The sequence below is a fragment of the Cyprinodon variegatus genome, unplaced genomic scaffold, assembly GCF_000732505.1.
Source record: "Cyprinodon variegatus isolate N-32 unplaced genomic scaffold, C_variegatus-1.0 Scaffold193, whole genome shotgun sequence".
NCBI lineage: Eukaryota > Metazoa > Chordata > Actinopteri > Cyprinodontiformes > Cyprinodontidae > Cyprinodon > Cyprinodon variegatus.
Genome location: NW_015150646.1, coordinates 1,130,209 through 1,145,803, shown reverse-complemented (window position 1 = coordinate 1,145,803; position 15,595 = coordinate 1,130,209). Strand labels below are relative to the sequence as shown.

Genomic DNA, 15,595 nt, shown 5'->3' with positions numbered 1-15,595 from the left:
GAAATTTTTGTTTCCTAAAGATCTCACATTGCCCATGATGATTGATGGAAGAAATTGTTTACATTTCTTGTTCCTCTATCATGGACTTGCTCTGGCTCTGCATCCCTGGTGCCTCCTTTTCAAGTCAGTTGGTACTTGCAGAATTAGTTGATGTATTATTTTAGCTTTAGTGATCTTAATTAGCTGCTCTTGGGTGTAAAAAAAAATCAACTTGCTATGGTTGCTGTGGTTACCTATCATAACGAGTATCCAAAAACAAGTAGACACAAAATAAGTAGCAACAAATGAAGAAACCAAAGTGCCCATAAAAAAGAATATCAGAGTCAAGCTAGCAGCGCTACTCCAATGTACAGCCACCTTAAGCAGCGCAATTCTACAACTTAAGTTGCTGAAGAAATAGTTTGAAATAAGCAAGAGATGCAGGAAACACTTGAAAAATCTCACAAAAGGATGCTGTAGCTGGCAACTACAAGTGTCGTATTGCTCCCAGGGCGCCACACAATGGCAGCCCACTGCTCCCAAAGGGAATGGGTTAAATGAAGAGGTAAATTTCTCCTATGTGAAATCAATAAAGTTCAATAATTATTATACTGTTTAGATAATTCAGGGGGATAAGAGTAGATATTAAAGGATATAATGTCCTAAATCTACATTCTACACTTTTTTTTTCATAAGTGAGAAAAAAAGTTTGCACCATTTCTAGGCTTTATCCCTTGTTCAAAATGATAAAAATGTAAACCCCCTGTAAGATAATAAATATAAGACTCTGGGTCAAATAGACCCCTTCTCTAGTTTGTACTCTCATTTCTGAAGAATGCACTGCTGTTTTGACTTTTCCTTCTTCAGTTTCTTAGCTCTAAATTAACTATTTCATACTCAAGGACTTGTACCACACGTCATCCTTTTATTCTTTGGGTAAAACATTTTTCAAATTATGGATATGGACATAGAAATCCAAATCTAATGTATAATATAAATGCATTCTATAAAGAATTGATTTACACCCATTTCCATTTATTTTGGTTCCTGCTCTAATTCAGACTACTTTATTTCTGAAAGATAAGATAGATTATGATTCTCCCTCTAAGTTGCTGGTCAAAATTCAATGTTTCAATTATAAAACATTTTCTTACAGAAGAGCACTAATGAATTGTAGGAATTGACTGTAAATCAAGATTGTAAAAGCATGTATGAAATGCTCCTGTGTGAGGTAGCCCAGTAGCCCAATGCTTAGTCTCTCAACCCAAGAAAGTTGGTTACAAAATAACCAAAACTGCAAAAGTTTACAAGGGTGGATAAGTGAGGAGCAGTTGATGTCCTTTGTCTTTTATTTACTGCATCACAGCTGACAATTCTGAATTATCAAAACATACCCCACAGTAAATAGACACACCACTTCGTAGACCTAAAACCTGCTAGATCCATGCTGTTTTGGTATTGTTAAAATATTTTAGATGTTAAACAAGCAAATTGTTGGAATTTTAAAAAGTAGATAAATTAATTAAATTATTACATAATTTTAATTTTGTCAAGGATAATTTAGGACACATTTATTAGGGCTGAGTGTTAAAGGAGACCAGAAATTAGTTCAGTAAACTAGACAAGCTCTATGTAAAGGAAAAAACCTTTTAGTATAAAACAGAATCACAAACCACATTTAATATAATATTGTTTAAGAAAGTGTTTTTATTATTTAATTTTTTCTATAATAAATATATTTTTAATCTTCTTTTTGTTTGTTTTACTATTATGTTAAGGCTTTTTAAATAACATCAGTGATGTTAACACTCTAATGTGTCTGGATATGAAACGATGAAAGAAAATCTAGTGCCTTTTTGGTGTTTCCTGTACGAGGGCCGCCTGTGGAGCTGGTTTACAGCTGCTTTTTTTTTTTTTTAATCACTGCTTCTGTCTCCTTGAACCCCAGTCGGCCGCGGTAGATGGCTGCTAACACTGAGCCTGGTTCTGCTAGAGGTTTATTCCTGTTCAATAAGAGTTTTTCCTCTCCACTATCACCACAAGCATGCTTGATGTGAGGGATTGCCTTCGAGTCATTAAGTCGACGCAAACAGCTGGTTTTCCTTAAATAGAAAACTTTGAATCAATTTGATAGGAGGATCTGGTTGAATTGTATAGTGCCTTGAGATGACGTGTTGTGAATTGGTGATATATAAATAAACTGAATTGAATCTTAGAATTATTTAAAGGCACAGGACAGGATGTTATGAGTAAATATTTGACACAAGGTTCTCATCCAGATATTTTAAGAACAGAAGGGATCAAATAACTATCAGGATCAAATCTTAAACTGTAAGTCTGGTTTTAACTAGATCAGTGGTTTCACTTTTAACCAACAATGGATTTTTTTTTTTTTTTTGAAAATCTCTTCTACCTGTCACAGGGAAGTCACATGAGCATGGTGAGTCATGGAAATTCCCTTTTGCATTAAGTTGACATAGGCTTTAAGAAATTGGCTTCAATAGTTGAAGTCTGGTTCTGACAAATATAATGAATCTTTTAATTTGATTAGTATTAAATAAAAAAAGGGTCTATAATGTAAGTTTCAAAAACCCAGTAACTGTCCATCACATTATTGCATCACTTAGGGCTTGTATTCATTTGAGCAAGTGTAGAAATAAGGAATGTTGGCAAAATATAATTAGGGCAGCAACTAACGATTATTTAGCAAATCAATGAATCTGTCAATAATTTTTTTGATGAATCGATAAATAATCGGGTTGCCAAAGGTTCCTTAAAGTAGATTTTTTTACCATATTAAAACAAGAGAAACGTTTCCATTTGAGGAGTTCTGGATAGAGAATATTGACAGACGTAATATATTTTATCTTAAATGCAAAATGTTTTAATATTTTCTTACAATTTTGATATACCTACTGCTCTAAGTGGGTCGCTCTGTCAGCTAAAGGCATGTTTGGCATGACATGGCTGTACTGTCAACAAATGAAGAGATGATTGTTTACTTATCTCTCTCGCATCCCAGTTACATAATTGTTTTTGTTATTATTAGGGCTGCAGCTAACGATTATTTTGCAAACTGATTAATCTGTCAATCATTTTTTTTCGATAAATAATCGGATAGCCAAAGATTCCCCAAAGGAGATTTTTTATGAACGCAAACCAGGTTAAACTAAAACTTTTCCACTTGAGAAGTCCTGGATAGAGCATATCGACAAAGGTATATATATATATATATATATATATATATATATATATATATATATATATATATATATATATATACATTTTCTTTTCTTTTTTTTTACCTTAAATGCAAAATGTTTATATATTTTTCACTATCTTGTTATAATCACAGCTCTAAATGGGTTGCTTATAAATAAAGACATGTTTTTGAGACTCTATACTCCAGTTAACGATTTATCGATTACTAAATTAGTTGATGATTATTTCAGTCAATTCATCAATCAATTAATCCGATTACATTGTTCAGCCCTATAATCCTTTAACAAGTTCACATATATTTAGAAGCCTGAATTGATTTTTAGAAGCCTGGAATAAAATTTTTATCTTCAATGCAAAATGTTTATATATATATATATATATATATATTTATTTATTTATTATTTATTTTTTTTTTACAATTTTGATATGATAACTGCTCTAAGTGGGTTGCTCTGTCAGCTAAAGGGAGGTTTTAGAGTATACTCCAGTTAATAATTAAATAATTGCTAAATTAATTGAAGATTATTTCAATAATATATTAATCACAATTAATCTAATTACTTCTTTCAGCTCTATATATAATACACCTTTTGCTGTAATGGCACCTTAATCAGCAAATTTTCAATTATAGAGCGTTTATTAAAATTTACTTTAGTAAAATCAAATAAGGAAGGAGTCGTTTAAATAAAATGCCTTTTATTCCTGACAGTTCACAGCGTAATTCATAATAAAACCAACAGTAAAAGGCGACAGGCAGGATGTTGTTGAAGTTTCCTCCTCTGCTGCTGCTGCTGCTGCTGTTGTTGTTGTTGGGCCTCGGTCATATGACAAGGACAGTCCACATCACCGCCCCGCCTCATGTCTATATGCGCGTTGGTTCACTAAAAATAAAATAGTACCTTGAAAAACTTTTCAGTGAACACAAAATCTCATTTAATTGTATCAAACCACAAAATTAATAGTTAAATTTTACTGACTGTCGGTTTTATTGGCAAGACGACATACTGAGTTACACCCTACGAACTAGATTCCTCTCATACGTCATTTTTGTTATTGTATCCCTGCGCCACTGGAAAAAAACTGCTGTGACGGGCTAAAGCTAGCTAGCATTGAGTGTGTTTGTGTCAGAGCTTCGAGTTGATTCTTTGAACGGTAAACACTAGTCGGTTTTAAACATTGAGTGGCCGACTTGTCGTCTGTCAACTCTTTCAACAATGAAGTTTCAATACAAAGAGGAGCATCCATTCGAGAAGAGGCGGTCTGAGGGCGAGAAAATAAGGAAGAAGTACCCGGACAGGGTTCCAGTAAGTGGCTAACATGGTAGCTTTACTGCTCCGTGTGACGGAGGACACGGGTGTATTTAAGATGTAGACCTTTTAAAGATGCGAATAAAAAAACAAAACATTTAATGGACAGACAAAGCGACTTAAACATATTTCTATTGGCAGCTAAGTCACTTTTTGACTGCCATGGTAGTAAACACGGTGGATAGCCTGAGACGATAAAGGTTATCTCAGTTAACAGGCCAGGTTGTCAAGCTAGCTTCCTGTAATTCCGCTTTATTTTCGTGTATTTATACTTTTAAATAATCATATCGCAGTAAAATTGCCAGTAAGCTAACATAGTTTATTTAAGTCTGAACTTTGTGTTTAATTAAGTATTTACATGTAAAGATTGTATTTTATTTTTTCTCATAAAAGGTATGTTAAAGCTTTTTTGTCTTTTTTGATATACATTAGGTTCTATTGTCTACTTGTCTGCTCTTTTTTAAACTAATCCTAACCGAACAGGAAGATCAGGTTAAAAGCTTCAGATGACCCTTAATAGATTATCCGGAATTTTACATTAGATCCTAAAGTCTAGTTTCTCATATCATTCTGGTGGCATGTAATAGTATATATATATATATATATATATATATATATATATATATATATATATATATATATGTAGACCAGTCCATTATTTAATGTCATATTTGACATATCGATTAAGTACAGTTTAGCTGCAGATGATAAATTTCTGTAGAATAATTAATAATTAAAGTTTTGCCAGGATAGGTTCTTGTGGGCTCTTTGGATTGGGGTGAAGAAAACATTTGAATTAACCGGACTTATGCTATACTTAGTATAACATGAAGCCAGGTACCAGATCACAGTGTGGTTGTCAAGTACTTGAGCTTCTGTTAAACAATTTATCATAAATCAAATATTAAGGTAACAAACAAGAAACGCACAAAAGTTATATTTGGTGAATAGTAGTTATTGTCAAAGAATACAAAAAAAGCATGTTTAGGTTATAAAATTACAAAATGTATGATTGCTTTAGAAATTGCTTGGGTATGTTTAGTAAACACTTCAATAAATGTTCAATAGTTTTTAAAAGTGTCAGTTAATTGAGTTATTCTCCTCTACTAGAGAATACAATGTTTTTAGCGTAAGAAACACCACAGGATGTAGCCTGCTTTAACAATCTAAGGGATTTTTTTAAAGTACTTTAAAATTTTGAATTTTTTTTCAAATCAGAAAAAAAAGCTTTATTTGTTTTGGTGATAAGCTGCTGCACAGACAAGCAGGCTTCTTAAAGAAGATATGCATACATATTCAACCTAGATTTTTTTTTTATATTACCTGAATTTTTGGTTTATTTCCATACATATAATTTTTTTTATAAGGAAGCTCTGCTTGTTTTTAGATTAACCAAATATTTTTAGAACAAAAACTTTTAACAATTAGCTGTTTTCTGTTAGCTATGTCACTAACCGGTACAAAGAAAGGATAGAAAACAACATTTTGGGTACTTCTATGGTATCAATGAAAGTTCTCAACTCTGTATCTCAAAAAAAGGACATAAAATGACTGCTTTCCTAAAACAGGGAAGCTAATAAACAAAGCTGCACATCCTGTGGTTTAAGCACAACTACAGCTACAAACTTTTAATTAACGTTCATTCTAACCACATCACACCCGCCGTGAAAAGCGAACTGCTTTCATCGAGTGTTATATATTTGGAGTCTTTCAAATAACTATTCTGTAGGGTGGATTTATTTATAATTAAACTTATTTAAGAATCAGTTGATGCCAGATTAAAAATATTTGGGATATTTTTGATAAATATGTCTCTTTCTGGTTGTCAACCTTAGCTACCGTCAACAACCTGTATTTAGATTATTTGAAACCTTGCCTGACCACATGTTTGGTCATTCTCAGATCCTTTTTTTTTTTTAAACCTGTGGTCAAAGTACTTTGTAAACACTCTGCTCAGTGGTGAAGTGATGATTCATTGATTAAGAACATGTTGTGCAAGTTATTTTTTTCCTTTGCTTCTTTAGGTTATTGTGGAAAAGGCTCCTAAAGCCAGAATAGGAGATCTGGATAAGAAGAAGTACCTTGTCCCCTCTGACTTGACAGGTAATCACTGCGCTTAAGCTGCGCATGAGTTAGATTTGTGGTTTCAACAATCTTATATTCTTTTATGTTTTTTTTCTCCAACAGTGGGCCAGTTTTACTTCCTAATCCGGAAAAGAATCCACTTGCGAGCTGAGGATGCTCTCTTCTTCTTTGTAAACAACGTCATTCCACCCACCTCTGCCACCATGGGCCTGTTGTATCAGGCAAGACTCACCACATGTTTTGTGACTCAATGAACACATCTTCATTCTATTGTCCCGTTTAAATTAAATAAACCCATCACATTTTTGAACAACATTTAAACATGTGATTTCTTTCTGTTTTTTTTCTTTTTTTTTCTCCTCAGGAGCATCACGAAGAGGACTTTTTCCTCTACATTGCCTACAGTGATGAGAGCGTGTATGGGAGCAGCCAAAGGGAAATCTGATCTCCTTTCCACCACTTCCCATCTTCCCCGGACCTCCACCATCTATTCATTCATTTAAATATTAAATATTAAATCCAGCTCTGCAGCCTAGACTTCCCAGAATAAACATGTCAGTTGCACTTTCATCTCTACAATACATCACTGCATTCTCAGTGAATGTGTCTTTATTATTCTGCAGTCTGAATTGTATTTCCTCCACTGTTCAATAGCTATTCTAATTCTGTGGCCACTTTGCCAGTTCTTTTTTTTCTAGCGTCATAACTGATTAGTTTGATGGTAGAAAGTGGAAAGGAATGGATCTAATAATCTTAGAATGCAGCTGTTATTGTGGTTGCATCAAGTGTAAAGGAAGGAGGGCGGATTATGTTGATGATAATAGTAACGCCCAGTTTTAGTCAACCTGCTTGGTATAAAGGTGTTCTGAGTTTAGGTTAGGATAAATTTTTTCTGATGGTGTGAAAGGATAAGTTTCCCATCAGCGTTTTAAGTAAGAAATTCTGAAACAGTGAAGTTGTCCTTTAATTCCGCGCGCTAATAAAAATGTGAGAGTATATAATGTACCATCCTGCATCTGATCGTAGGAGTAAGATAGAATTCAGACTACACAATCATCCTCTGCTTTCAGTGGTATGACTGTTTTGTTGGCTGCTTCTATGATTAATGTTGTTAATGTTCATTTTAGGTTGCTTACTTTCTAAAGGTATTGTAAAGCCGAGCGCAATTTCTTCTTTTTTTTTAAAGTTTCTTTTTTTTAATGGAAACAGTTTAAACTCTGTATACGGCTACATTACTGGCTATTTCTCTCCATTACCATACGTGATAAAAATGTAATGAAACTCAATTCTTGTTTCTTTATTGAATTTAATTTGAAAGAAATGGCAGACTTTTAAACCCCGGTTTAGATGTTTCTATATTTACTTGCTGGAGTAATGAGTCCCTCTTCTTGTTTTTTTTCATTTTGGTCTTGATGCCAAGTGGGATGAATGATGGAGGTTAAGCAGGCTCTAAATCTTAACAGCTGTAAGATGTTTTGCTGCAATCTAGTGTTTATCATCCAGACCATACAATAGTAAGTGCTGCACTAATTAGCAGATCTGAGCCAATTGCGAAAGTGAAAGGGTTAGGGTTAGAAAGAACATCTGTTAACTTTGTTGTAGCATTAATATTAAATAATTGCTTTAATCACAATGAATTCTTCACTACTGATCCAGATTTTATCTTAAAAGGGTCTAAACGGAAAAATGAATTCTGACAATGTTCTTGTTGTAAGGCAATAAAAATTGTCTTCATTTAAACCACCATTGTGCTTTGCAGGGAGCATTTAGAGGCCAAGGACCCAGAGTGGCAAAATGTGGGCCAGTGCCACTTAGAACAAACATTTTTTTCTTCGCTTGAGTGTATTTTTCCAAATTTACATTTAAAATAAAGAAACTCCATTATTACAAGTGCTTCATATCAAAATGTATTATAATGGCAAAAATGGTTTCCTTTGGCAGATCATTTCATGTACTGAAATTAAAGGAAAATTCTGTTATTTTGACAAAGTTTTACTCAGGATTGGTTTTTAGTGTAATACTAAATTTCTTATGATAAACTGACCACCCTTTGACCAACTTGATATTTTGTGTTTACGATATACTTTGGCAATTATTTAAAGATTACACCTAGCTTTAAGCTTCAGTTGTATTAAAATAGGAACAACCTTTTCATTTGATAGATCAGGAATCTGCAAACTAGGGTTTGTGGCTTACATTAATATCCTGAACTATACTTTCTTCCCCTGTTTCTTTTTTGGTATTTGATATTTTTGTTATGTATCTATGACCTATGAAAAAAAAGCCCTTCCCCCCCGGTAAATTTAGTTTACAACCACCACTCTCCCTGTTTATATCCAAGAATTTACTCTTAAACCAGAATTTCCACTTGGAGGAGGGCTAATTAGTGAAAGGAAAATGTTGCCTGACTAAAGCAATACCTCTGCTTCTGTCTCCTTGAACCCCAGTCGACCTCGGCAGATGGCCGCTCACACTGAGCCTGGTTCTGCTGGAGGTTTCTTCCTGTTCAAAGGGAGTTTTTCCTCTCCACTGTCGCCAAAGGAATGCCTGATGTGAGGGATTGCCTTCAAGTCAATGAGTCAATACAATCAGCTGGTTTTCCTTAAATAGAAAACTTTGAATCAATTTGACAGGATGATCTGGTTGAATTATAAAGTGCTTTGAGATGACGTGTTGTGAATTGGTGAAGGGAGTTTTTCCACTCCACTATCGCTACAAGTTGGTTGCGAATTGGAACTATATAAATAAACTGAATTGAAATTAAAGCAAAACTGATTGTTAAACACAGCCTTCCTGGTCACACACACATTTGTCTATAAGCCATATATAAGTGAAAGAAAAACACAGAGCGGCATGAATTTTAGGGGGAAAAATATATTTTTGCTCTTATTCATGTGATTTAGGGATATGGTATCTTGGACATTGTGTTATAACTTAAAATTCTATAAGAAAAAAAAACAGACACACACTGAGATGAAACGCTGGTACCAAAGTGGAATGTAATTATTTTCCCAAAATCACTAAATCATTTATACTTGAGGTGTCATATTTGCTGAACAAAAAGAAGTATAGTAAATATAGAATGTTATTCCACCATTAGGTATATTGCAAACTGTCTTATAAGTCTATTTTTGTGATTATGTTTAAAAAAAAAAAAAGTGAAAGTTGCCCAACTAAGATCAACTAAGACATTCAGCTGTGCGTGCACTGCCATACACTTATGGCTCTGTAGGGGGCGCTAAGCGCCACGGTGCCGTTACCAACTGTTTGAAAGAAGAAAAGAAGAAGAAGTGGATTTTATACTATTTCCGCTTTGAAACGCTAAAAACAATTGACATCTAGGTTCTCATCAAACGCATTGCAAAACGACAAAAGTAAGTATTTTTTTTATTATTTTTGTGCTCTTTAAAACTGAGGTCAAATAGATGCGACACTATCAGAGGGGCTACGTAGCTTCGCAGCTAGCTAGCACCTCTACAAAAAATATATTCCCTTTTTCTTTCCGTTGAAGGAAAGCGTCATACATCAAACATACTTATGATACTAATTAAAAGCAATTGGCTGTATTTTAAACGCCCCTCTTTTAATTATGTGCTTTTGTAACTGATTACAACCGGTGCGTGCAGTGTTAGCTTAGCATGTAGCTCATCGCCGCATTTTAGCCAGGCTTTCTGAGCATTTACCAGTTTGTCAGTTTGCCTTTAGCCTCTACCATACATACAATGTCATGTTTGAGTAATGATAATGATAAAAAGAGTATTAGTTAAACTGAACTATTATTAAACCGAACTTTTATTAATGACGAAGTTATTACAAAGTTAACAGTATAGTTCACATTTATAGCTTTTTCTATTACATATTATACCAGGACTGAAATGAAACTCCTTTTGTACTTAAAACTGCCTTATTAGAAGGATATAAATTGCATAGAGAAATTCACATAGTTAGCAACATGATTTTAGAAGAGTATGGAGACACAATAGTCACAGACAGTAAAAAACATTAATAGATACACTAATAAATGGATAAGGATTTACATAATTGATGTGTAGTAGGCATTTATGCAGTTATGATTGCGCATTTCCAATAAAAAATGTGCTGCACCCTATTCTAGGTGGGTGTAATAGTTATAGACAACAGATCCTAACCACTAAACCATTTGGGATGTGTGCTTTTTTTGTCTAATTTCCTCCACAGCTCACCAATGACAAGCCATACTTTTAGTACATCAAAATACAGTAATGTTGTTTTGCTGTATTTACAGCTGGCCCCTCCACTGCCTGTCACCATGCCCGCCCTGCTGGAGAGACCCAAGCTGTCCAATGCGATGGCCAGAGCCCTGCACAAGCATATTATGAGGGAGAGGGAGCGCAAGAGACAAGGTAAAAATAAATTAGTATGGAGCTATGCTGGTTGGAGAACCATTGCAGAACCAAAAGTTGCAACAACATGTCAGATGACTGGAGAAGCGTCTACTGAAAAGTGCACATGGAGCATTCACTGAAACAATTAAGCCAGGATTGTAAGCATTGAAGAAAGTTGATATATGTATTGTAGAAGGAACCTTCCTGTAAAATAGGTCAATACTTTCTCATTCCAAAACCCTTTTAAATACTTGTCTCAACAGCAATATGGGATTTCTGAAGCTTTGACTGCAGTCTTTACATGTACGAATTAAGACCTTTATTTGGCTGGTTTCAAAACCAGTTAAATTTTGTGCTGGACCCTTCCTATTAGAGATCGATAGACATGGGGTTGTATTTTCTTTTTTTTAAGGTCGATAATTATTTTTTCATTGGTCTAGCCAAGGAGTCTGAAACCTTTACAATCCAAAGTGCCATTTTTATATTCAGTCCATTATTTGACCTTAAAAAAAAAAAAAAAATATATATATATATAGATATATATATATATATATATATATATATATATATATATATATATATGTATACCATAGTGTTGCTAAACATAGAATAGAATAGAAAATTCATTTATTGTCCCACAGTGGGGAAATTGTGGTGTTTACGGCAGCAAAGGTTATTGTAGAAGTGGTCACACAACGTGCACCCTAGAAAAATGACAGATAGGAAAATAAAACAGAGTATAGTACTGTACGTTGTTTTTACATTATAATAACCTCTATCTGGAGAATAAAAATCAGTTACAGCTGTGCATGTTTTTACAGTAATGGATATATGGAAAGTAGCAGTAACACCAGAGAAAAAAAGAGAATGAAATGACAGCAGCATGTTATTTAACTGACTAACACAGAAACTGTGCAAAAATCAGCATGAATGTAACAACTTCTTGAGGTTGTTGGGAAAATTGATGGTTATAAAGTCTTCCAGCTGCTGGGAGGAAGGATCTGTGATAATGCTCTCTGGTGCATTTAGGGTGCAGCAGTCTGTCACTGAAGGAGCTTTTCAGTTCAGCAACAGCTTCTTGCGTGAGGTGGGAGACATTATCCTACAGGGATGTTACTTTAGTAAGGGTCCTTTTGTTTCCCACCTTCTGCACTGAGTCGATGGCAACCAATCACAGAGCTGGCCTTCCTGATCAGCTTATCCAGCTGCTTTCTCTCAGCTACAGATAAGCCACTGCACCAACAGCCAGCTCTATAGAAGATGGCTGATGCCACAACAGAGTCATAGAAGGTCTTCAGTAGTGCCCCTCACTCCAACAGACCAAAGTCTCCTCAGCAGGAAGAGTCTGCTCTGCTTTTCTTATACAGAACCTCATTGTGTTGAGTTCATTCCAGTTTGTTATTCAGATGAACACCTAGGTACTTATAAGAGTCCACTGTCTCAATGTCCATTCCCTGGATGTTCAGTGGTGTCAGTGGGATGGATCTGCCTCTGCGGAAGTCCACCACTAGCTCCTTGGTTTTTCATGCATTATTCAGGAAGAAAATTTACACAAGTCTCAATATCTAATAAAGATTTGTCTTTTTATTTTTACAATTGCATTGGTATTTCAAATTTTAGATTTAAGATAAAGGTTAAAAACCTACAATAAGAGAATAAATACATTTATACTGGGTCGATTACATTTTTGGAAACATTTTTACAATAAATAAATTATAAATAGAAAAAAACAAAAAGCATTTTTCCTACTTAAAAAAAAAAGATCTGAAAGTATATTTTGACTGAGTCAGTTTATTTTGGAACTTTAACAAAATTTGAAAATCCTAACCCGCTTTAGTTAGTATATCTGTTTTCCAAAGATTAGCTGGCTCTTCATCATTTTTAGCTAAAGTGAAGAAGAAAATTAAACAAGTCTCAATTTAAACAAAAATATGAAGGAGTAGTTATATCAAAATTGTAAGAAAATATAAAAACATTTTGCACTTAAGATTTAAAAAATAAAAAAAATTTTTAAATCACATTTTACCATTCTATCAACAATTAATACAGTATTTTAAATATTTTCTCACCGGTATAAGCAAACATCAGTATTTTTAGCCACAATTATGTAAGGCAATACAATACAATACAATAAGCAGTGGTGATTATATCGGTTATAAAAAAAAAAAGTAATCCGTGAAGGGTTCACTTTGCACAAGAGGTTTTTATTGTAATGATTCTGAAATTGTTCTATTTTTCAGAGGAAGAGGAGGTTGACAAAATGATGGAGCAGAAGCTGAAGGAAGAGGAGGAGAGGAAGAGGACAAAGGAGATTGAGGAGAGGATGTCTTTAGAGGAAACCAAGGAACAGGTGCGTTATCTTTGATGTCTTCTCTCTGGTTATATATGTATTTATTTTTTGCGGGCCAAGCTCCAAAAGATCTTGTAAAATGAATATGTTGTTATTTTCTTTTAACATCAGGTGATGAAGATGGAGGAGAAACTTCAGGGACTCCAAGAAGAGAAACACCAGCTTTTTTTACAGCTAAAGAAAGTTCTCCATGAGGAAGAAAAGAGACGCAGGAAGGAGCAGAGGTATCCTCTATTTGGGATGATTCATTCTAGCCTTAAGGTCTGTGCTTCACCAGCTTCTGATTTTCTTCTTCAGTGACATCACAACGTTGACCTCAGCCAGCTACCAGCCCAGTCTGTCCATGCATGCAGGACAGCACCTCCTCAGTATTCCAGGTGAGATNCCTCATTGTGTTGAGTTCATTCCAGTTTGTTATTCAGATGAACACCTAGGTACTTATAAGAGTCCACTATCTCAATGTCCATTCCCTGGATGTTCAGTGGTGTCAGTGGGGTGGATCTGCTTCTGCGGAAGTCCACCACTAGCTCCTTGGTTTCCCTGCATTATTCAAGAAGAAAACTTACACAATTCTCAATATCTACTAAAGATTTATGTTTTTTTATTTTTATAATTGCATTGGTATTTTACATTTTAGATTTAAAATAAGGTAAAAACCTACAATAAGAGAATAAATACATTTATACTGGGTCGATTACATTTTTGGAAACCCTTGTAAAATAAATAAATGATAAATAGAAAAAAAAAAAAAAAAAAAAAAGCATTTTTCCTACTTAAAAGAAGATCTACAAGTATATTTTGACTGAGTCAGTTTATTTTGGAACTTCAACAAAATTTGTTACAAACAAAATTAATCCAAAGATTAGCTGGCTCTTCATCATTTTTAGCAAAAGTGATAAAGAAAGTTACACAAGTCTCAAGTTAAACCAATATGAACCTGTATTAACAAATGAAAGGAAATTTTAACAATGGATCGCAAATGGAAAAAGTGGCAACTAATGCGTTTTTATATGATACCAAGGCATGGATCCTGAATGCGCTAATTAATTTGTTAGTGAATGAAAGCAAGAAAAAAATCGCTACTTCCTACAGGTTTCCTTTATTTTATTTGTTTATTAGAGGCTGTAGAATTTTTAGGTGAGTTTTTCTGACTGTATGAAGCTGAATAAGTGTTCAGCTGTTTAACCATTTGGCTGTTTTCATTTTTTTCCATGAATAAAATCTTCCCAGTGAAGAAAAGTTGAAGAAATTTTTTTTTTTTTTACCTTATTTTCAATTATTTCCAACTTTATATTTTTATTTTTTGAGCCTAAAAATGAATTTCAATTTTCTTTTTAATTAAGTCTTTAAATCCTGTCTATCAAATGTTATTTAGGCTTCTAAATATATGTGAACTTGTTAAAGGATTATAGTAGGGCTGAAAAATGTGATCGGATTAGTTGATTATTGAAATAATCATCAGCTAATTTACTAATCAATTAATTGTTAACCGGACTCTAAAACATGCCTTTAGCTGACAGAGTGACCCACTTAGAGCAGTAGTTATATCAAAATTGTAATAAAATATAAAAACATTTTGCATTTCAGATAAAAAAATAAACTATGTCTGTCAATATGCTCTATCCAGAACTCCTCAACTGGAAAAGTTTTAGTTTCACCTGATTTCGTTTAATAAAAAATCTCCTTTAAGGAACCTTTGGCTATTCGGTTATTATTCGCCTAATAAAAAATAGATAAATGGACAGAATAATCGATTTGCAAAATATTCGTTAGTTGCAGCCCTAGATTATAGACTGTTAAAACAACCTGTTTTAGCTGAAGCACATTTGAAATTTGAGTCAGCTCTTGAGTTGAAAAAGCTTTTAATTTTTTATTTATTTATTTTTTATAAAAAAAATTATGTAGATAAAATGAAGCGATTTGTGTCAATGTGTATCAATATTCTTAAATGTACCTTTAATTACATTTGAATTCATTTTGTTATAAAACTACAAAAAAAAATCAGTACCATTCGGAATATTTTTGCATCTCCAAAGAGTAGAAGTACAGGTCTGAGTTTAACTCACCCCGGATATTAGCTTTCTGCTAACATTCTCCTTCGTTATAAACACGTTTTACCATTCTATCAACAATTAGTACAGTATTTTATATATTTCTCACCAGTAAAAGGCAAACATCAGCATTTTTAGTAAGGTGTTTTTATAAGCAGTGCTGATTATATTGGTTATAAAAAAAAAAGTAATCCATGAAGGGTTCACTTTGCACAAGAGGTTTTTATTGTAATGATT

The 15,595-nt window shown here is 33.7% G+C and overlaps 2 protein-coding genes across 2 annotated transcripts in view; both read left to right on the top strand.

Annotated features, from left to right (window-relative positions):
• The first annotated feature begins 4,415 nt into the window (after positions 1–4,415).
• gabarap (GABA(A) receptor-associated protein) lies at positions 4,416–8,230 on the top strand. Its single transcript, XM_015379541.1, has 4 exons — positions 4,416–4,505; positions 6,533–6,611; positions 6,696–6,814; positions 6,958–8,230. The coding sequence occupies exons 1-4, from the start codon at positions 4,416–4,418 to the stop codon at positions 7,036–7,038; spliced, it is 369 nt and encodes a 122-aa protein (XP_015235027.1). The 3' UTR covers positions 7,039–8,230.
• Positions 8,231–9,847: 1,617 nt separating this feature from the next.
• The window catches only part of gps2 (G protein pathway suppressor 2), an 11,119-nt gene continuing 5,371 nt past the window's right edge, over positions 9,848–15,595 (top strand). Inside the window, exons 1-5 of the mRNA XM_015379538.1 lie at positions 9,848–9,967; positions 10,858–10,975; positions 13,198–13,307; positions 13,419–13,531; positions 13,605–13,684. Coding sequence (XP_015235024.1) covers positions 10,882–10,975; positions 13,198–13,307; positions 13,419–13,531; positions 13,605–13,684 — 397 coding nt within the window. The 5' untranslated portion in view covers positions 9,848–9,967; positions 10,858–10,881. The remainder of the gene's footprint in view (positions 9,968–10,857; positions 10,976–13,197; positions 13,308–13,418; positions 13,532–13,604; positions 13,685–15,595) is intronic.